The following is a 20,976-nucleotide window of genomic DNA, read 5'->3' as shown; positions in this document are numbered from 1 at the left end:
CGGACAGTGAGTCCGAGATGACGCCAGCAACTCGTGTTGGACCGTGGCCTTGCTGCCTTGCGTTCTGACGTCATGCCTCCCAGTCCCTTCTCGTTGATGACAGGCCCAAGATGCGGGAATATAATTCGCAAAGGGTTCACTGACTCTCTGAGACCGGGGGGGGGGGGAAACAGATACTTCCGACGCGCGTAACATACCTCCCTATGTTGGTAGCGTTCGGGGTTTAGTCGTCAGCTCTTCACTTGCCCCGAGGCCGGACAGGAGCAATGAAAACAAAGAAGGCGGTGAGAAGTAGGCATCCGCATAAATGTGCAGCCAACAGAGTGATTATGCACCTGGGCCGGGGGGCCGTTTTGGGGGGTTGGGGTGGGGGGTGTCTTGTTTGGGTATAGGGGTGCTGCAGATTAGGCATTGTCTGGGGCCTATTAACGTTACGGACCTTGGCAGGGGCAGTGTATCTCGTGTGCCTCAGCCCTACCCGCTGGTCAGCCGCTCCCTGGATATCGAGGCTGTCTTGGAGGCGTGGAACTTTTGTCCATGCAGGGGGGGGGGGAGCATGGCATGGCATGGCATGGCATGGCAGCCGAGGGCAGGGCGCCCTGCCGACATTCAATGCCGGAGGATTCCACTGTCTGTTCGGGGAAACGCTTGGTGTAAATGTACAGCATGGTATAGATCGAATGCGTCCTTCGGGGCCCGGGACCGTCCGGGTCTGGAACATTCAGCGCTACGAAAGAGAAGTTGGTGTGCGCGGATCCCCAGCGTCGGGTGATCGTGGCTGTGAGGCTCAACTGGGACCCTAGGCTTATTCTAATTACTTCCCAGTGTTTGCCGGTCCGGAGGCGTACCCATGCACACAAAGGTCATTACATTTTTGGAAGTAAAGAAAAGTCGCCCCTATTAATGACCACCTAAGATGTGAGTCAAGTCTGCACGCTGGCAGATCCAGCGATAATTGAAGAGATAGTTGTAGTATAGTCAAACTGGCCGCTCAGCAGCCATCTGGAAAAGGATTGTGCTCCTCCTCTGCACAAAAGCACGAGTCGAATGTCTTGGAAGCGGAGGCAGCCTACCTAGTCACGCGGAGACGTTGACGCAATCACTTGTGTGGTGAATGCTACCGCAGGAGTGCTGTTATTCCAGTGGGAAGGTCTGGAATGAACGATGAGTTACGTAGGCAGAGAGAGGCATGACACAGGCTAAAATCTCATCATCCAGATCTCGGGGCCGTTCAGGCGGCCACTCCGGGATGCCACGAGCCTGTCGAGCCTCCGAGACCAATAAGCGCCATCCCACAGAGTATCCGCAAAACCTTGGCTCCGCTCCTCGACCGTTTGCTGGGTGCAATCCGAGAGCTCGGAACCCATGGCTGGCGCCGCTAGCTGAAAGTATGCATCCTCATGCAGGTTTCATGCGGGCTCCTGCAGCCCTATAGGGCTGGCTGGTTCTGGGATGACATGGACTATACCGCTACTTCATTAGTAAACACAATCCCAAAATACATCCGTCTCATAATCACGTCTTCACCCAATACTTCCGTTGTCGTCGCTCTCATATCGTTGTCCAAGGCCAATGGATCATTTCCCCACTCTGAAATGGAGTGACCTTTTGGGCCTTGAAGGGAAAGTTTCGTCGATGCTAGGTTAGATCTGGCAAACGCTTTGCATTGCTAACAGGGTTCGGTACCTGGATGCTAGCTCATGACGCTGACAGATCCTGTTTTCCCGCCCAGTCCAGCCTGTCTTGTCACCAGCTGTTCGATTTCTTACAAATCCGGATGGCGATTTGAGAATACTCAAGGGGCGAAAATTGCTCCGTGGGCTCGATAAAGCGTAGATTTGGCCCTTTTCCAGATGTTCTTGTGTATTGTGTTTGATCAGGTCTGTACGTGCGTCTTTGCGACAAGTGTTGCGACAATCATATTCCCGTCCCCTTCTTTCACCATAAAACGCTCAAGTGAGCACTTTGAATCCTCCCAATTTCTCACTCATTGCGTGCCTGGGCATACACAGCCTTTCACATCTTGGAAAGGCGCACCTCTTTGGGCACAGCCTGTGGCCCACGTTTCAGCCTATTTGGGCATTTCAAGTCGCTAAGGGACCAACCAGTGGGCTTGTCAAAGCTGGCAGCTCCGGTCGTAACAAGCCGGCTGAGCCTCAATCCCGAACATGAGCCGCCACACCCAGTCCGGACTTCAGCCGCACGTATTCCGTCGCTTTATCGAGGTCTTTTAAGATGCCGGCTCAGTTTTCAGCTTTGCGGGTGTTTCGTGAGAGAAGACGCTTCGCGTGACTGTCCTCCGAGTTGATTCCTGCGACCCGCAGTCCTGGAAAATCTTGATAAGTAGCAGTTGGCCCGTATGATCGGGTTACTGCCCCTGTCCAAGTGTACATGTGAACATGAAGCCCCACTTTTCACCCAGCACAGAAGCCCGAGATACTTCTCTCTTGTTCAGAAAGTTGTTCTAATGTTGGGTACAAATTCCACATGTCTGCTAAACCTTTTCGGGATGTTGACTTGCAGATGCCAACACTAAATACAGGTACTAAGTATGACATATATGCTCAACCCATTGGCTGTGTATGTCGGCACTCACCGGTGCCCACTGCATATACCGGCCCCCAGCCACGTACCTATGTCGGGAAAGCCTCATCAACGCTCACGTTGTCATCATAGGTCATACGGGATGATCTCGAGGTGCACAGGCAGGCAGGCAGACACCGGAGCAGCCGCGACAACTCTAGCGGTGACGGCACTCGGAGAAAACGCATCGAAACAGCACAACGAACTGTGGCAGATATAAAACTGCCCTCCAGAAAGCAAGGGCACTCATCAACAGGTATCCCAAGAAGTATCTTGCTCAGGTTCCTTCAGTCTTTTGATCTTCCAAACCATTCATCGAGTCCTCGAGCCCATAGCTTGTTGATCACGAGAGTTTAAAAACGGCAAGGCAAGACAAAAGTCAGCAAAATGTCCTCTTCGCGATCAGGTCGCTCATCTAATGGCCACAAGAAGGAAAGGGGTGCTCAGGTATTGCGCACTACTCCCAACCACCCTCTATCTGTAACAGATCACGGCCGCTAACGCTACTGTCGCCGTCTCAGCGCCCAATTCGTCGAATAATCGAGTCACTCCAGTCCCACAGTGTCAATACCCTTACAGAACTCGTGAGAGTCGAGCGGATAGCGGCTACATGTGACGAGAGTGATGCTGTGGCATTCCAAGGCCCAATGACGGAGGCATGGAGCTACTATGTCAGCAGCAACCAGTTCCTCACTGAGTTGAGGGGACTGACAAGGAATTACCCATTCTGTGGAGATATCGTGACGGACGCGCAGATGAGAGTGCGCAGTGACCCTGAGAGCAATAGGAGCTGGAACATGGCCTGGCTCTGCCTTCAAAAGACTGTCAATGAGTGAGTTTTCAGTTACTTGGCTCTCATAACACCCGGGACTCCTCCGAATGACACCGTGCTTCCTGCTTGAGTACATGTGCTGATAGTGAATCACCAGCAACCTTGTGGCTACATATGCTGCCATAGAGGCCATGAGACCTGAAATGTGGGGTGGGCGTGAGCCTTCTCCAGAAGAAGCCGACCAGCTGGCTCAGTGTTTTGAATTTGAGTGGAACAATGCTGTGACCACCATGTTGCGCCACTGGTCTGTGACCCCGACGTGGTATTGAGTTGCTACAGCCGGCTGTGGGCCCCTAGAGAAGTAGTGTTCCCGCCACCTCATTACAACCACAGCTGGAACTGTGAAACATATGGAACACCGGGGAGTGCTATGTACATATCAGAGTCGAGCACCGCGCGCAGGAAACACGCGGGATCAAGATACGATTTTTCGTCGTGGCTAGCTAGGTTACAGCACCGGTCTGGGAGAATGCAACATAGCGTCTGATTTGTCTGATGTGATATACCCATCCCTTGCCCAATTGTCACTTATACGAACAAAACAGTTGGTTCGGATTTGACGGGAAGGAGGCATGCGCTCGTGCTCCTTCAGGTGTGCTTGGTGCGCCAGTTGCTTCCTTCTCATGTCATGGTCCCAGGCTGGGAGGCGGACGTCGACAGGGTTAGGGGTACACCACGCTTGGGAATGTCCTCCGTACAAAAGTGGGCCATCTCAAGACGTCACCGCCTGTGACAAACATTTGCGACAAAGGAAGCCCAGTTCCCAGTTTTACCTGCTGACCGCGACAATCAACAGCCACCTGCCTCTACAGCCTGGACCTCTAACCCCGATCATTGCATCCCATCTCATCCCATTTGCAGTGATCTGGCCTCTCAGGGCCGACTGCATCTGGCGATACAGGCAGATGGCCTCTCAGCATGTCTTGGGCCCCGCGTGGGACACACACCCCTCACTCGTCATCTCGAGCAATGAGACGGTCGGCAGTGATGTGAGTACGCCCCCGCCTCAAGATCTGCTCACAGCATACCCCCAGGCCCCTGCTTTGATATGGTCAGGCTTGATCCAGAGCTGGGACAGTCTTGTGAGGTCACCTCATTGACAAATGCAACAGTCGAATCAGTCAGCATCTCTGCCCGCCATCTTAGCTGCTCTCATCCCGTCCTTGATCAGCGCCGTCTTCCTCCTCACAGTGTTCGTCCTCATCAAGCGCCCGCTTCGCAGGATATACTCGCCAAGAACCTATATTGATGTCATTCCTGAAAAGTAAATCTAACCCCTCCATCCTGGTCTTCCCCAATCCTGCGCCTGCACTGCTGACATCGGGCAGGGATCGCACACCCATATCCAGTCTTAGACGCTTCGAATGGGTCCGAACAATCAGACAGCTTGACGACAAATTCGTTCTTGAGCATTCCTCGCTTGACGCATACCTGTATCTCCGATTTCTCAAGACATCTGTCTTCATCTGTTTTGTCGGAGCAGCCATCACCTGGGTCATCCTCTTCCCCGTGAATGCGACCGGTGGAGGGGATGAATCCCAGCTTGATCGACTTGGTTTTGGTAATGTGCGTCACAAGGACAGACTATATGCTCATGCTGTGGTAGCTTGGGTTTTCTTTGGATTTGTTATGCTGGTCATTGCCAGAGAGCGAATGTGGCTCGTTGGACTTCGCCAAGCCTGGTACCTAGCTCAAGCGAACGCTTCTCGCCTCTCATCACGGACCGTCCTTTATCTCGACCCGCCGAAGGAGGCTTCCACGGTCTCTGACCCGCAGCAAAACTTCGGCAGCGAAGCAAGACAACAATGGGTCGTCAAAAAGACAAAGTCACTTGATGACGAGGTCGAGTCGAGGGATGACAGAACAGTGAGACTGGAATTCGCCGAAGTCTCGTACCTCAGACAAGCCAGCAAAAAGATCGCCGAAACCCGTCGGAGAGAAGGCCTAGAGGCCGAAGGAAGTGCAGAGAATGCTGCAATTGAGAGTGCACGTCCCCGTGAGCGACAGTACTATCTCACCGGCAACGCGGCCGATCTTATCCAACACCTGCGCAACGAGGTAAAGGAAGCAGTGCAGAAGGTCGCTGAGAAGCGGGACTCCTACTCGGCTGAAAATGCAAATGGGCATAATCGATGTGCAATATTTGTTGAATACGCAACCCAGTCTGCTGCGCAACGAGCCTATCGAGGCGAATCCAAGTCTCGCCTTCCCGTGCCTCCCAGCCTCGCCATTCAGTCAAGACTCATTGGCGTGGTTCCGAACGAAATAATATGGCGCAATCTCGCAATGCCACAAGCCGAACGGCTGTCCAAAAAGTCAATGGCAAATCTCCTGATAGCGCTTCTGATCATCTTTTGGTCAATCCCAACGGCCATTATCGGCACAGTATCAAACGTGAATTACCTCGCCGACAACGTCTCGTGGCTCTCTTGGATCAACAGCCTCCCAGACTCTCTCCTTGGGCTTCTCACAGGCTTTCTGCCCCCGTTTCTCACGAGCCAGTTTGCATCCTACTTGCCGAACCTAATGCGACGTGAGTCAAACCCGGATGACCTCTTACCCTCCTTCTAGACTGCACCCAGACCTTCTAGACTGCATAGTTGACATCTCACTTTAACACAGATGTGGCCAAAGCCTCGGGACAACCTACCATAGTCACGGCTGAATTGCAAGTCCAGGCATGGTATTACACATTCCAGATCATCCAAGTGTTCCTGGTTACAGCTCTATCTTCGTCTGCCACGGCCTTCATCCCAGTGATCGTCAACGAGCCGCACCACGTTCCCCAGCTACTCGCCGACAATCTTCCGAAATCATCAAACTTCTACCTGACTTATTTCATCCTTCAGGGGCTCGCCTGTTCGTAACCCCCCCCCCCTTTTGTGGTTTTCCTTTGGTTGGAAGATCATCCGCCAGCTAAGGAGCACTTCGAGTTGTCTTGAAAGTTCATTCACTCAGAAATCATCGGCCTTTCGTAGAATACTACTGAGAGGTCGTGTTTTTGGGGTTGAATGGACCAACTTGGTAACCTGAAGTGCTCCTGACTGATTCCGGTCTTTTCGAGAGTTGTCAAGTCATACTGATAAGACAACAGCATCCGTAAAAAATATCATGAATTGGTCGGACCTGCTTCAATACCTTTTCTTCGAGATCTTCATCTACAAAACCCCGCGTGACAAATTCAAACAGTATACCGGCCTCAAGGGAATTGCATGGGGAAAAGTCTATCCGAAGTTCACGAATTTCGTCATTATTGCCTTGGCTTACAGCTGCATATCACCACTTGTTCTGGGATTCGCAGCTGTGGGATTGTCCCTCTTCTACCTGAGTTATCGCTATACTTTACTCTTCATGGTCCAGCCAAAAATCGAGACCAAGGGGAAATGCTATACGCGCGCGCTACAACAGATACTGGCGGGTATATACATTGGCGAATTATGTTTAATTGGGCTTTTCGGCCTGCGGAAGGCCAAGGGTCCTGCAATTATGCTGGCTATCTTGTTCTTCGCAACAATTGCCTACAACATCGGGACTAACCGTTATCTGAACCCGCTGGAGGACCATTTCCCAGAAGACATGGTCGATTCTGAGAATGGAGAGCAGGATCCTCTTCTGTCTGCCGCAGAGGAAGGCCAGGCTGTTGCTGCTGGAGATGCACGAGTAGACGAGCACGAGCGATCTCATGTGCAGCGTCTCGGCCGAGGGATGCACCTCCCACAGAAGGTCGTCTCCCCGATCGCACGGTTCCTTGAGCCACACGTGTACGCTTCGCATCAAGCCATGCGTGCTTTCCTTGCTCGCACAGGAGCCGAGACCGAGCCGGCCCCTGAGTATAGCGAGGAAGACATCAAGAAAGCATACCAGAACCCCAGCCTCACCAGCAAGGCGCCTCTCATATGGTTGCCGAAGGATAATTATGGATTGAGCAAGAAGGAGATTGAGAGTCTGAGCGCGGACAACTTGGAGGCTACGGACGAGGGAGCCTGGGTCAACAGCAAGGGCAAAGTGGAGTTTGACAGGAGTAACCTGAGAAGTTCACCCGTCTGGAAGCAGCCAAAGGCTTATTGAAATCGGAGAGGAGAGGCTTGACGGGAGTATACGAAATGGAAGGTTTTGATGAAAGCGAGAACAAGAATAACACGATACGTTTGGGGAGCTTAATATTCATTTCGTATCAAATATTTGTTTCCCTCGTGCGGAAGTCTCCTCCCTTCTCCAATGAATCGAAGCCGGCATTGGAGTCCCAGCGACGAACGGTCAGACCATTTGCTGTGATATTGCAATTCGGAGTCTTCCGTACTCTTTGCTGGCTCTTTGATCGTCCTGAGTTTACTGAGATTTTAAGGGCAGTCCCTGCATAATTTGCTTGAAAGCGTGCAGTGATGCCTCGGGTTCTACATGAGCGTTCTCGTCAGCGTACTGATTATCGCATTACGAGAGTTTCAACTCACGATAATAAGGGACTTCATGGCCCGCAGCGTAAACTCTCCAATAATTCAAGTTGCTGACCGTCTTGTACTGGCCGTAAGATGTGCCATTCAGCACATATTCCTGGAGAGCGGTTGCTTGGAATTCCGCTGAGTCGCTGTACTCGATCTTATTCGCGGAACGCTCATTACCAAGATAATTGCAGATCCAGTCTGTTTGGTCATGAGTTAGCAAGTTGCTGTGAGACAGACGGTGCAGACTTACCAGCATCACCAGCCCAGATTAAAGTCGAAATGCCAGACTGCACGACTGTGCTCAAGGTGTCGAGGAACGACCGCGTATCATCACCAGTATTTGCTATCTTATAATAGGGCTCATCCGAACACTCGCCGTATGTCACTTGGGCGCCGATAGCCTTCACGATGTCCGGCCTCTGCAAATAGGCAACATATGTCTCCGGAGGAAACGGATCGACGCTCGGCTGTCTGATGTCATAGACGTCAAAATCGACATCGCCGTTCTCAACTGCGCCCTCGACGGATTCGTAGCATTGATTATCAGCATTCAGACAAGCTGTGTCTGTCCCCGTCTCTCCTGGACACTGCTCCAGAAGGGGCAGGCATTGTGTTTCGTAGGCTTGTTGAAGTTGGGCGTATTGTGTGTCGTTTATTAGTTGACGCCAGGTGTTGTTGTATCCGAAATCGATATAAGCTTGCTCCTGAATAATTGGATCGATCCACCCATTGTTGATGCCGAGCGCGACAAGGTCGATCACTTCGCCGGTGACTGAGCCGTTGGAGATGGCCTTGTTTTGACTTTGGAAGTATTCTGGACCCGTATCAGCTCTGTGCTCGATAGATATTTCACTTACGTTCAAGGGACTTTTGTACGTACCAGCAAACTCAGGGCCGTAGTGGCCGCCGTAGCTTTCTGTCCACAATCCAAATTCTCGGCTCTCGTAGGTGGGGAATGCCTCGAAGAAGGCCTGCATGAATTTCCAAACGAATGGCGCAGCCGTCACAGTAGAGGTGGCTTCATCGTCACCGAAGCTGAACCCGGTCCCTTGTACCTGTTAGTCACCTGCTACGGAGCCTAAAGTGCTGTATTCTGGAACATTCCACAACATGAAAGACGGGGATCCGTAAAAGGACAAGAATGTGCTTACCGATAGGCTGATCCACGTAGAGCATGTTGGCGTATGAATTCCAAGAATATGGGTTCAAGCTTGGCTCAGTCTCATTATTGACAAAATGGCAAGGCCCGTGTTCCTGAAACAGCCCAATCATCGACGAGCAGCCCGGACCGCCATTGAGCCATAAAGCCAGGGGAGCTGTCGATGCATTGCTGCGAGCCTCGAAGAACCAGAACCACATAGACATATTTGTCCCGACTGAGAGATATCCAGAGTATGTCTTGACCCCGGGCGTGGTCTCGCAGATGCCGCTGTCCTCGACAATCTCCAGCGTGGCATTCGTTGCAGCGTGCTCGTACACGCTGTACGTTATGCCGTTGGTCTCGCGCTTGAACATCTTGCTTGCGCCGCTGCTTGCGCCGCGGGAGGCAACAGACTTGGGCGCATGCCAACTAGAGGCAGATGCAGCTGGGAGGCTTGCTGTAGCCAGCGCGAAGATGACGTTGAGGAACCTCATTTTGTTTACTGCTGTCTTCGACTAAAGAGCGACCAAGACGAGGGGCAAGCATGACAGCGCCTAAGTATTTTCTCAACTAGAAGGAGGGGAAGGGCCGGCTTATATACGGATCACTGGCACAATCCCGAGGTCGGTCAGCAATGCCCATTCCTGAATTGCCTCGTCACCACCCATGCGGAGAACCTCGCCAAAAGTGGACCTCCAGGATGGCCGCATGGTGCCTGCATGATGTTGATGAATTACGAAGCCTATGCCTGCCTGCCTTGCCCTTGCAGCAAGCCGGTCGCATCCGCCCCCTGCATCATAATACCACAGCAGTTAATCAGTGCGACACGTACACGATGTGTGCTGTACGGCATAAGTCAAAGCTGGGCTACGGGCCGGCGGGAATGTTCTTGATGGCTGTGACAAGATGTCAAGAGCAAGGGTACTTCAATTACCAGGACGCCAAGAAAGCTTATCTTGAAATCCCGAAGCTTGCTTCGATGCTGGTTTGGACCCCACATGGACTAGCGCCCCTGTCGGGTCAAACGCATTGGAGTGACCACCTGCCTCTATGATATTTTGTACGGTCAATGTCTTGGGCATGTCCTACGTACATCTCTCTGATAACATGGATTCTGTGGCTAGAAATGGTTGCTATCAATCATAACGACGTGACCCCCCTACAGCAACGAATCGGGATTAAAGGCAGGGGGCCCACGTCCTCACTCTCGTCGTCTTATCAAGTTACGACCTTCCTGACCGGGTAAGGATCACCGGAGCACAAACACAGCCCATTGGTATGCCCGTGCTGTCTAGACTGGCATTCGTGTCGACGAGCTCCATGCAGACTCGTGCCGAACGCTAAATTCAGGCCTGCTTGTCACGAGAAGTAATTGTCGTGTCGCATTTGCGAGTTGAAGCTGTTGAGTACGATCGCAAACCATGTCTACTAATCTCTCAACTCCGTCTGTCCCAAGTGCCAACAGAGTTTGAGAAATCGGAGATTTGTAACTGCAAAACTGGAGATTACACTGGTACATCAACTTACGCCGTAGCTGTAGCCAATCAGAGCGCATCACCCCGGGCCTAATTCGCCAACCCACACCCAACACCCACATGCCCAACTCGATTTTAGGCGTGTGAGGTGGGCGTGTGAGGTGGGCGTGTGAGGTGGGCGTATGGGTGTTGGGTGTAGTTGTTGGGTGTGCGAACTCTTCCGTGGCTTAGAGGTGGTGATGTACCGGTGTACCCTCCGTTTTTGTAGGTGCGAATCTCCTTATTCAATCTTGATATACTATGCTTGATCTTCACAGCTGACAAAATCCGTATATGCCTAACTATCTGCCCATACAGCAAACGTTAGAATTTCTGACAATTCCTCACGTCTCCAGAGGTGCACCTTCAGGTACTCCAATTGGCCAATGGCAGTTTCCCCTGCTTTGAAAGCTGCATGAATTCCCTATTCCGTGCCACCTATTACACTGTTAGAGCAGAGTTCCGAGCAATAATCGAGCAGCTCGAGCAAGCATTTGGAAAGGAATCAGCCATTTTACACAAGGCGAAACCCTTGATTCAACACTAACAATTAAGTCGACACCAAGTACTATCCGCACGTCACTGGGCACCGTAACTTAGCATCTGTTGTCCGATAAGAAGATTGTGATGTGATTAAACTCGGTCACTGATGCTGCACCGCAGGAACATCAAGCTTGTCTGATTCACATCCCGGGCTTTAAATGACACTTCAGGCCTGGGAGAGCGGATCGAAAACAAGGGCGATGCCCTCAATGACTGTGGATTAACTACTTCTAGAGTCCAGCAGCTGGCGGTATTCGCCGATGCTGAACGGTTTAGCGACGTCCTACATCCCCCAACGTTACCAATCTGGGTATATAAGTTTATGTTTAAGAATGAGATTCCTATCGCCGTTTGCTTCAGATACTGCCATCATTGAAGGCGCAGACAGCACCATGGTCTATGTGACATAATGCGCGACGTAACCAACTTCCATCATCGAGCCATAACCATCCAAAGTGGCTGAGTTGGGATACCCAGGCTTGTGTGATTGATTAGCAATGATCTATCAGCACTTTCCAGAAGGATGGAGAAGCAACTCACCCATGTGCCACCAACTGCAACGTTCAAGATGAAATATAGGTTTGAATGAGCCAGCGCATTCCAGATGTCTTGCGTTAACTGACTACCGCTGAGCTGATGAAACTGTTGGCCATCCATGTACCAAGTGATAGTCTCAGTTGCCCAATTGTTAGACCTGCGGTCCCATTCGATCCTCCAAGTATGCCAGCCCTGGTCAGGAATGGCAATGGAGTTTCCAATCCCGGTTCCTTCGTTACACACACCTCCTGGGTAGGTGCCACAGTGCGCTGTGCCGTAGCCCCTGAGGATGCCGTTGACGGTCTCCATGATGTCAAGCTCACCACAGGCGGGCCAGCTCCCGCCCTCGCGCAGCGACTGGCCCAGGATCCAGAAGGCTGGCCAGATGCCCTGCTTGTTGGCAATAGCGTTCGTGCCGAACCTGATTTGAGCCTCTGCACGGGTGATGGCTCCCGCCTTCGGCGTGAAGGTGTACTTGCTTTCGATCCTGCCCGACGTCCAACCGTATGTGGTGGACGAGTCCCTCCAAGGGACCAGTTGTAAAGTCTGGCCACCGGAGCACTGCACGTTTGCCGAGGACGCAGTGTACTTCTCCCACTCAGCGTTGACACCCAGGTAGCCGGTGATGATGTTCCAGTTATCGGATGACGGAGGCGAACCAGCCGCACCAGCGAACTGTGACTCCCATTGCAAGCCAAAGCCTGAGTACCCTGGGGATGCCCAAGCTGACACAAGAGTGGTAAGACCCAAGCTGGTCAAGAGAGACCTGGGATTGATCGCCCACATTGTCTTCCCGGCTCTAGGGCTCGTACGTAGGGTTTGCAGCAAACAGGGTAGCAGAGGGTAGCAGGTATATTTAATGATGTAAGGAGTGTATGAGTAGTATGTGCGTTTCTCCAAAGGAATGGGTTATACCGGAGCACAATGAATTGGACTGGGAAAGCTAGATGAGAGACAGGCATGGCTTCAAGCATTTGAGAAGCGATGGGGCATACTTATATCATGTTTGAGCAAGCCCAGCGGGAGACGTGTACTTTTTCGCGTGCCGTTAAGCGGCTATTGTCACGTTTTGTCAATTTCATTGAACCAGCAATGCTATTAGTCCCGTGTCAGAATGGCAGGTGAGTTATATGCCAGATTCGTCCAGGATGAGACCTCTTCCGCCGAGGACGTGGACAGATGCCAGACACATTGCCTCTTTAGGCCACCTTCCAGTGGCCAGGAGTGAGCAGGCGGACATCCAGTCCAGGCGCCGTGATTTGGTGGGTTGTATCAGAGCTAGGCATGTCGGTGCCTTGTGATTCCAGAAGCATCTCGTTGCGGTAATGTCGCCGAGTAATGAGTCTTGACGGGAAGTCAGGAGGTAGGCCGAGAAACTAGGAAGGTTCAATTTCACCATGACGCGGCGCGGCAGAGCAAGGAGCACATGCTGCAATCCCAAGCAGCAGTCTTGAGGTACCTGTCATGGAAGGCTGATTGGTAGAGGTCCCAATTGGAGGGGCCGCCTGGGACAAGTGCGATGGCAGGCCTGCGATTTTCATTGGGCGTGTCTTAAATGAGGGCTTGCTATTGGGGTGCCGCGACGACCAGCTACTCAGGTATTTGGCCACCTGCCGGAGCCAGTAGCAGCACATGGAACCAGCCAGTCTGCCCAGTGTAGGGAAAGGTGCCAACCGGGCGGGGCCCTTGGTGGAGAGTGGCCGGCAGCTGTACTCCTGTTCCTGCAGATGAGTTCCGTAGGAGCCAATAGCAGCGAGATCTAAAGCTGTCAAAAAAAAAAAAATATCTTGGGCGAGACCTGTGACGATCGCTTGTGACACTGGACACAGGTTGTGGGGAAGGCTCAGCAGGGGCAGCACCTGCACGGGATGCCCAGCCTTCTAGAAACTCGGAAGGCGCCGATGAACCTTGGGAAGGCCCAGGATTGTGGCTGCAGATCTACCGTGTAACACTGACTGGACTGGCATGCTGATCCGAGATGAGATGAACCCAAGGGTTCGAAGCGCTGCATGAACCTTGATAAACACAGTCTCGGGCTTGAGACCCGGTAGCCAGAAATGTCCATAACGAGCAGGTAACATGTATCCCGAGGCGCCAGCCCCAGCACCTGGCAAGTTGGACGGATTTCTGCAGACCAAAAATCCACGGCCAAGGATCAAGCGTACCAATCTTCCCAAGACGTCGGCCACACATGTGGTCCCTATGTTGATGTCTGGGAAACATTATGGCCGGGGCCACTGCGACGACTACATACAGATTGGCTCAGCATTAGACTAGCCTGGGGATCAATCGAGAAGGAACATTTAGTCGGCAGGCGAGTCGGACCGTCCCCTTTTCACCCTTCCCTCCCCCCATGACCACCTCCAATTACTACGTTACCTCTCCCCCACGTTGCCGTCCAGTCAAATCATCGAGCGCGAATTCCACGTCGCGTCACTCGGGCAGGTCACGTCTTTGGTCCTTACTCTTGTGAGCATATCAAAGCGTCGCGTGGCCAGCCAGATAGAAGTCGAGGACTGTTATAAATGTGACCAAAGTGATGACCGCCTTCTGCTGCAAGTTCGCACTAGTCAACGTGGATTGGGTAATGTTGGCTTCAAGTAAGCCAGCCCCTCGTTGCCAATCTACCTAGTGATGTGCTTTACACTCCTCTTTGAAGGTAGTTTGATCCTGACCCCACTACATTGCGGTCGCTATGCTGCCGCTGCTTCTTGAATGGCGCATAGTCATCTCCAGACCGCAGCATGTGGCATATCAACCAGGCTTATGGCTCGAATGCATGTGGGCTTGATCCTGTGCAGCCGGCCGCAGGAAGAGAACACCACCTGACTTGTCACTCTTGGCGAATCTTAACGGCGCAATGGTACGTCTGGCAGTAGGTAGTACACTGGGATTCGCGTTACACGACTCAAGTTGCTAGCCTCCATTCGGAACGCAATGTGAGACTGTTCCGTCATAACTGGAATCCGGATATCCTCTTTCTACAGCTACCTGGACAACGCCAATTCCTTCTGCACCGCCAACCTGGCATCAGGCCAACTCTGAGCCCTGACGATAATCATGGGGACAGTGGACATCCCCGTATCCTTTTCCTCCAGAGTGGCTAGCTTGAGGTCGCATAATCAATTTTGTTTTGAGGCTTGAAGATGTCGCATGCAACACCATAAGAACATGCAAATACATCGGGACATATATACCGCGTCTGGTCCACTCGCCCCCCCCCCCCCCCGGGCAAATGAAAAGGAAACAGCCAGACGCCCGATGCACTTCTTTTTATGTCACCGTGGTACTGGACTTTGAATTGTGCGTTCATTCTTCAGGTCTAGATGTACACTCTCAAAAATTCGACAAGAGCCATGATTGCCATGGCCTGACCGTACGGCATACTTGTGATAGGGATGTCCTTGTAGTGCTGCAAAGTATCGCTGTCAAGAACATTAGCACAATTCTGTAGGCAAGAGTTCTGTCTCGACTTACCCCATGGCAGTTCCGAAGGAGGTGTTGAGCAGCTCTCCATTCTCATCCACGTTTTCAATGACCGCCTTGATGGCTCTCACCGCAACCTCATCATATCCTCCCACTTTGGCGCCCTTCAACTTCCGGCAGTCATCGGCTTCAGGGGCGGAGACAGGAGTGGACGGGTCAAGATAGCGCTTCCGTCTCGACTTGAGGATGCCAAATGCGAACCCGGCTGTGGCGCTGGCTTCTGGATAGGAACCTTCACCTTCTGGTATGTCTAGAAGTGTCCTCCAGAGACCCGATGGCGCTTGTAGAGATGAGAGTGCTGAGCATTGCGCCTCGAGTACGTCACGGAGGTGCGATCCCACAGGGTCTGTTGCCAAATCGAGCTTCAAGAGCTCAATGAACTCGGGGATCACGATGGTCAACCAGCTGTTGCCCCTAGCCCATCTTGCCTCTGCAAAGTTGTGCCCCAACTTGCCTTGCTTGGCGCCGTCCTTGTAGAACTCCCAGCCGTGGAAGAACAGGCCTGTCTTGGTGTCGAACAGATACTGGCAGTGGAGTATGAATTGCTTCTTAGCCTCAGCAACATAGTGCGGCCTGTTCAGCACCAGGCCGATCTTGGCCAACGGGAGAACAGTCATCATCAACGTGTCATCCCACAGCTGACCGTCGTGCAGGCTGACATATGTAACGTGTTGCATTCCGCCGAATTTGGTCCGGTCAAGGTCCCGATATGCCCACTCGGCCCAGCTGTCCAACCACGGCAGGTAAGCCGGGTTTTTTGTCTTTTCGTACACATATGCCAGGGTCAGGAACACTGCCATGGTATTGATATTTTTTGTTGTCCCACCAGCGGCGAAACGGTTGGCGAACCAGGCCTCGATGATCTCGAGACATTTCTCGTCGCCCGTCAACTCGTAGTACTGCCATATGCCATACAGACCGACACCGTGGGTCCACTCCCAGTCGTTCCATCCCTTAGTGTCGATGACACGGCCGTCATCCAGTTTCAGGAGGAACTCGCCGGTCTTGTCTTTGATGTTGACCATGCCATCGATCAACAGCTTGATCTTGGCATGGACATCGCTGGATTTGATGCCCTGTATCTCGGTGGGCATCTTACTTGAATGTGTGCTGGTACTTGATCAAGATAGACAGAAAAAGTACAATAGCAGTAAAGCTAGCTGCGAGCCTTGGGTGGGTGTGGGAGGCACGTGATGCTGCGAGTGAAGGTTTGCTGTCAAGCGGTATATAGTCTGGAAGGATGGCAAAGGAGAGTCACTGGAACTTGAAGCATCCAGATGCAACACTTCAATAGTGAACGACAGTGGCCGGTACCTATGCAGCTCATGCGTTGCGTATGCGGTGGAGCGTTCTCGCGGTCCAATACACTTGTGTCTTGAGGAACCGAGGATGTGATGGTGGAGAATCTGACCCTCCCTGACAGCTCAACAAACAGAAGCAGCCGGCGCAGCTCGGACCGAACTGCACCGACAGACGAAGGTGTCGCCGGGGTTGCAGGCGGTGGCCAAGCACCCGTGAAGCCTTGGCACCAAGACGGGTCCAAGAAAATCAAGCACGGAGGCTCTACCTAGCCGTCCCGGGTCGCTCGACATCGAAAGCCCCGGTTTTCTGTATTCCTTCGGACCCCTTTCCCCGCGGGGACAATGGACTCGGGCGGGTCCCTAAGTGGAACCTGGGGATGGCTGCTGTCTCGAATCCATAGAGCCCGTCGTCCCCACAGAGTCAACATCGATACGAGAAGAGAGGACTGGGGGTCAGCAACGCATGCGATGTGCGGGGGAGACGGCGACATTGCATGCTTTGCAAGAGCCCACTCACGCCATGTCAGCGGACAAACTGGAAGATAGTGATTACTCTGGGAGGAGGCAAACACCACGCTCGGCCGACATGTCACTTTCTCTTCACCATCCCGCGAAGAAATTGTACGTGGCAATGATGGCGAGTCGCTAATGTCTGCAGGGAGGATGATCCCTTCCCGGCCTTTTCGGGGTCAAGGATAGGGACGCGCTCCCACCCGGACGGTGTCACCAAACACGGCATCTCGGGCCAATGGCCGCCTAGACCCCCAGGACTGTCAATGCTACTCGCTCTCCACGTTCTGTGGGGTCTGGGGAAGTCAAGGTCACTGTCGACAAACACTCAGGCACCTTGGCCAAGCGGTTTCCTAGATATCTGTACCTTGTCTAGCGGTCCTTACCGCTGGACCGGGTCCAATTTATTCGTCCAGGGGGTCAACCATGTTGGTAGCGATTGAAATCCATTCATAAAACTTGACGCTGACCCGTTCTGATTCTCTCTTGTGGCTGTCTGCCAGCCTTCCTGCTCATCTTTATTCGGCCTTCCAGTGTTCTAGTGGATGTTCCTAGGCCTTCCTTTTGGTTCTCTTCTTCTCAGACGCGGCAACCAAGGCCAACCCAGCATGGTAGCATCCGACAACGCTAGAGAAGACATCGCAAGCAGCCCAAACATGGCTACCGACCCGAACACTGAACCGCGGCAAAATGCCGGGCCTGACAAGGTTGAGCGCGTCATGTCCGCCGACGAGGTCGAGTTCGCCAAGGACCATCAGAACTTCTCCAAGGTCGACAAGGAGCTCGCTCAGTATGTCTCAGACGTTCGCATCGACATCTCACCGGAGAAGAACGCCCAACTACTCAGGATGATCGACAAGCGGGTTCTCTCGGTCATGGTTGCGACTTATTTCCTCCAGGCCATTGACAAAGGCACCCTGAGTTTCGCTTCCATCATGGGCATCCGCGAAGACACCAACTTGACCGGCCAGGATTACTCATGGCTGACCACTTGCATTTACATCACGATCCTGATCGTCGAGTACCCTCAGAACTGGACCATCGCTCGGGTTCCCATCGCCAAGTACCTCAGCTTCAGTATTGTAGCCTGGGGTGTAGTGCTCGCCTGCACAGCGGCTTGTCACAACTTCACTGGCCTTGTCATTGTCCGCACACTGCTCGGTCTGTTCGAGTCCGCCTGCCAGCCCGCCTTTGTCGTGCTGTCTTCTATATGGTACCGAAGAGAGGAGCAAGCTGCCCGCGTTACCTATTGGTACATGATGAACGGAGCGCAGCAGATTGTTGGCGGTCTCCTCGCCTATTGCTTCTCCCTCATAACTTCCGGCCCCCTCAAGTCGTGGCAGTGGCTGTTCATGATCTATGGCATCATCTCCGTCATCTTCGGCATCTTTGTTGGATGGTATATGCCTGACAGCCCTATGCGCGCCAAATGCTTCTCAGAAGAAGACAAGCATCTCCTTGTCGAGCGCGTGAGGGACAACCAGACTGGTGTTCAGAACCGCGTCTTCAAGATGGACCAACTCTTGGAAGCCTTGACTGACCCACAAGTCTGGGGGTACTCGGCTATCGCCCTCACCACCACACTGCCCACCTCTGGCCTCGGCGCATTCCAGGGCATCATCATCAAGAGCTTTGGCTTCTCCACGCTGCAGACTCAACTCCTGGCCATGGTGTTGGGCTTCTACATTATAATCATCCTACTTGGGTCACTGTGGATCGTCAAGAAGACCGGGCAGAACTTGCTTGTCATGTTGGGATTCGTTCTACCGTGAGTGGCTACTGTCCAATGTGTTGATCTAGTGCGATGCTAATGCTCTGCGCCCCTTCACAGATGCTTCGCAGGCACCATATGCTTGATGATCGTCCCCCTGGAAACCTTCTCCCAGCACGTTGGGCTGCTGATCTGCTACTACATCACGTTCTCTTTCTGGAGTGCCCAAACATTGTCACTGTCGATGATTTCTCGGAACGTAGCCGGGCAGACCAAGAAGTCGGTTGCAATTGCCCTCAATTTTATCATTTGGGCTACTGGAAATGCCATCGGTAAGTCGTTGCTTGTCTGCAATACTCTCTATCTGCTTCTTGACTGACCTTGTCCGTCTACCCGCAGGTCCTCAAGTCTTTTTGGCTTGGGACGGCCCTCGCTACTTTATTGCCTTTGCCACTCATCTCGGTTGCTACGGTCTGCTAGTTGTTGACATCATCCTTTTGCGTTGGTACCTGACCGCGCAGAACAAGAAGCGTGACCGGCTGGCCGCCGAGGGTGTTCAGGAGGCACACGATGAGGCATTTGTGCATGCCTTCGAGGACATAACGGACAAGAAGAACCCCAACTTTAGATACGTCTACTAGACCCGGAAGTCTAGCTGCTGGAAACAGAGTGTACCGCAATTTTGTATATTTAGAAGGTCTCTGTGAGGCTCCAGCGTTGGCAGCCTCTTCCGAGGCAGTGAGAATGCATTACCTCCCTCTTTACAAAACACTCGGAATTCCTATTCCTTTACCGTGCCATTGCTTGTGCTAGGCGCCACACCATTACAAGTTGACCAGAAATACAGCCGTTGCTAGACCACGCACACCATCGCTAGAGACCACAGTCCCGTTGGGCCCAATTGTCCAGTCGTCATGCCCCCACAGGCTAGCTCCAAGCGTCGAGGCGATGAATCCATCAGGCAGAGCGATGGAGACGGGCAAAAGCCCATCGTAGTAACTCAGGCTCACCACGCTGATCATCGCCTGCCCGCTCACCTCGCCCACCCACGCCGCAGCATCGAGATCATCGGAGCCTGTGACTTTGAGGTCCTGGTATCTCGGTGCGCCGAGAAAGAAGGGCGCTGCAAGAGTACCGGTGAAAAGCCCAGCCATATCTCTGGTGATGTTGAAAAGCTCGGACGTTGTCGGATAATTCCACATTGTCAAGCCTTTGGCGCCGTGGTTTACTGCAAGGAGCGTCATCACGTCCAGCTCGGGGGCGGTCGGGTACCTCGCCCAGAAGGTCTCGTTCCCAAATGCCTGAGGCGCAAACCACTGCGTCTTTGCCCAGCCGATCAGCTCGTCCCGGCGTCGGAACTCGTCGAGCCGATGTGGAATGTCGTCAAAGACAGTCGGGCCAATCCCGCAGTTATCGCAACCGCAGCAGCCGTACGTCGAGTTGCACACCGTTTCATAGACTGTCGAGTAGGAGGCATTGGTCGAGATGGGGTACACGTCAGGTGCAATAATGTCAGCCCCAGCAGCGTATTCACTGTAAAAGAAGTCCTCGCAGTTGAGAGCGAGACTGACAGGGTGGTAGGGGTCGAGTTCTTTGCTTTTCCTGTATGCAAGGCCGGTGGAGTTGACAGGATTGCTTTTCCCGTCCGGTTCATCGCTCTGATACCAGCTCAGGATGCTGGGGTGAGTGCGCAGGGCAGTGACCTGTTCTATCATCTCGGTCGAGTTATCCGGCTCCCATATAACGTCATACTGGAGCCATATACCCAATTCCGCCGCTCGGTCAAGGTAAGGCTGGAATTGGGCCCAAGGAAACGGCTGCTCGCCAAGAGACCCCGTTGGGACGATATGAACCAGATTGAATCCGAAAGAGGCAAATTCGTCAAGTGAAGAAACGTCGGTATCCCAATAGAGGGTCCATTGCACATAGTATGTGTATGGAAAGATGACGTCCCAGGAGCTGTTCTTGCCTCTCTGCGCGTAGATGCCTCCGTATAAATTATCCAGCCTGGCCACGCTTCCGTAGTCAGGCGGATATGGGAGATACGAGAAGGCGGTATTTGTCGAACATAGGGTCGAATTCGCTAATGCTGCATTTACTGTTAAGTTGTAGGCGTCTAGGCTGGGAGAAAGGCCAGCCAGCGCAAAATGAATTTCGTTATTGATGGATCCAACATCCAATGAAGAGGAGCCCAATGTCCTGTTTCCGGCAAGCACCGTGACTCGCAGCTTTTGTGCTGGAGTGGTGATGGAAGATTCGCCGATGGCTTGGCCCAGCTGATACGACACCTCGGCGCCTACGAGCAAAGCAGCGGTCTCATCTGTGTCGAGATAAATGCTCATGCGTGGTTTCGCGGTGAGTCTGAGCAGTGGGCGG

At 52.8% G+C, this 20,976-nt stretch overlaps 6 protein-coding genes across 6 annotated transcripts; 2 read left to right on the top strand and 4 right to left on the bottom strand.

Moving 5' to 3' along the window:
* Positions 1-2,970: 2,970 nt before the first annotated feature.
* On the top strand, positions 2,971-7,483 carry INS49_001980 (uncharacterized protein; the record flags this gene model as incomplete). The annotated part of the gene is made up of 8 exons (XM_043162799.1): positions 2,971-3,030; positions 3,105-3,415; positions 3,513-3,659; positions 4,212-4,404; positions 4,528-4,679; positions 4,744-5,948; positions 6,038-6,274; positions 6,510-7,483. The coding sequence occupies 8 exons, from the start codon at positions 2,971-2,973 to the stop codon at positions 7,481-7,483; spliced, it is 3,279 nt and encodes a 1,092-aa protein (XP_043031305.1).
* A 261-nt stretch (positions 7,484-7,744) lies between these two features.
* Positions 7,745-9,492, bottom strand: INS49_001979 (uncharacterized protein; the record flags this gene model as incomplete). Its single annotated transcript, XM_043162798.1, has 5 exons — positions 7,745-7,809; positions 7,867-8,055; positions 8,108-8,671; positions 8,738-8,905; positions 9,009-9,492. 5 exons carry the CDS (start codon positions 9,490-9,492, stop codon positions 7,745-7,747), a joined length of 1,470 nt encoding a protein of 489 aa, XP_043031304.1.
* A 1,960-nt stretch (positions 9,493-11,452) lies between these two features.
* On the bottom strand, positions 11,453-12,378 carry INS49_001978 (uncharacterized protein; the record flags this gene model as incomplete). The annotated part of the gene is made up of 2 exons (XM_043162797.1): positions 11,453-11,533; positions 11,596-12,378. 2 exons carry the CDS (start codon positions 12,376-12,378, stop codon positions 11,453-11,455), a joined length of 864 nt encoding a protein of 287 aa, XP_043031303.1.
* A 2,536-nt stretch (positions 12,379-14,914) lies between these two features.
* INS49_001977 (uncharacterized protein) lies at positions 14,915-16,172 on the bottom strand (the record flags this gene model as incomplete). The annotated part of the gene is made up of 2 exons (XM_043162796.1): positions 14,915-15,017; positions 15,070-16,172. The coding sequence occupies 2 exons, from the start codon at positions 16,170-16,172 to the stop codon at positions 14,915-14,917; spliced, it is 1,206 nt and encodes a 401-aa protein (XP_043031302.1).
* Positions 16,173-17,497: 1,325 nt separating this feature from the next.
* On the top strand, positions 17,498-19,241 carry INS49_001976 (uncharacterized protein; the record flags this gene model as incomplete). The annotated part of the gene is made up of 3 exons (XM_043162795.1): positions 17,498-18,657; positions 18,721-18,932; positions 19,000-19,241. The coding sequence occupies 3 exons, from the start codon at positions 17,498-17,500 to the stop codon at positions 19,239-19,241; spliced, it is 1,614 nt and encodes a 537-aa protein (XP_043031301.1).
* Positions 19,242-19,424: 183 nt separating this feature from the next.
* On the bottom strand, positions 19,425-20,942 carry INS49_001975 (uncharacterized protein; the record flags this gene model as incomplete). The annotated part of the gene is made up of 1 exon (XM_043162794.1): positions 19,425-20,942. One exon carries the CDS (start codon positions 20,940-20,942, stop codon positions 19,425-19,427), a length of 1,518 nt encoding a protein of 505 aa, XP_043031300.1.
* Positions 20,943-20,976: the final 34 nt, after the last annotated feature.

Source organism: Diaporthe citri (assembly GCF_014595645.1).
Source record: "Diaporthe citri strain NFHF-8-4 chromosome Unknown scaffold_1, whole genome shotgun sequence".
Lineage (NCBI taxonomy): Eukaryota > Fungi > Ascomycota > Sordariomycetes > Diaporthales > Diaporthaceae > Diaporthe > Diaporthe citri.
This window is presented reverse-complemented; position numbering and strand designations above follow the sequence as displayed.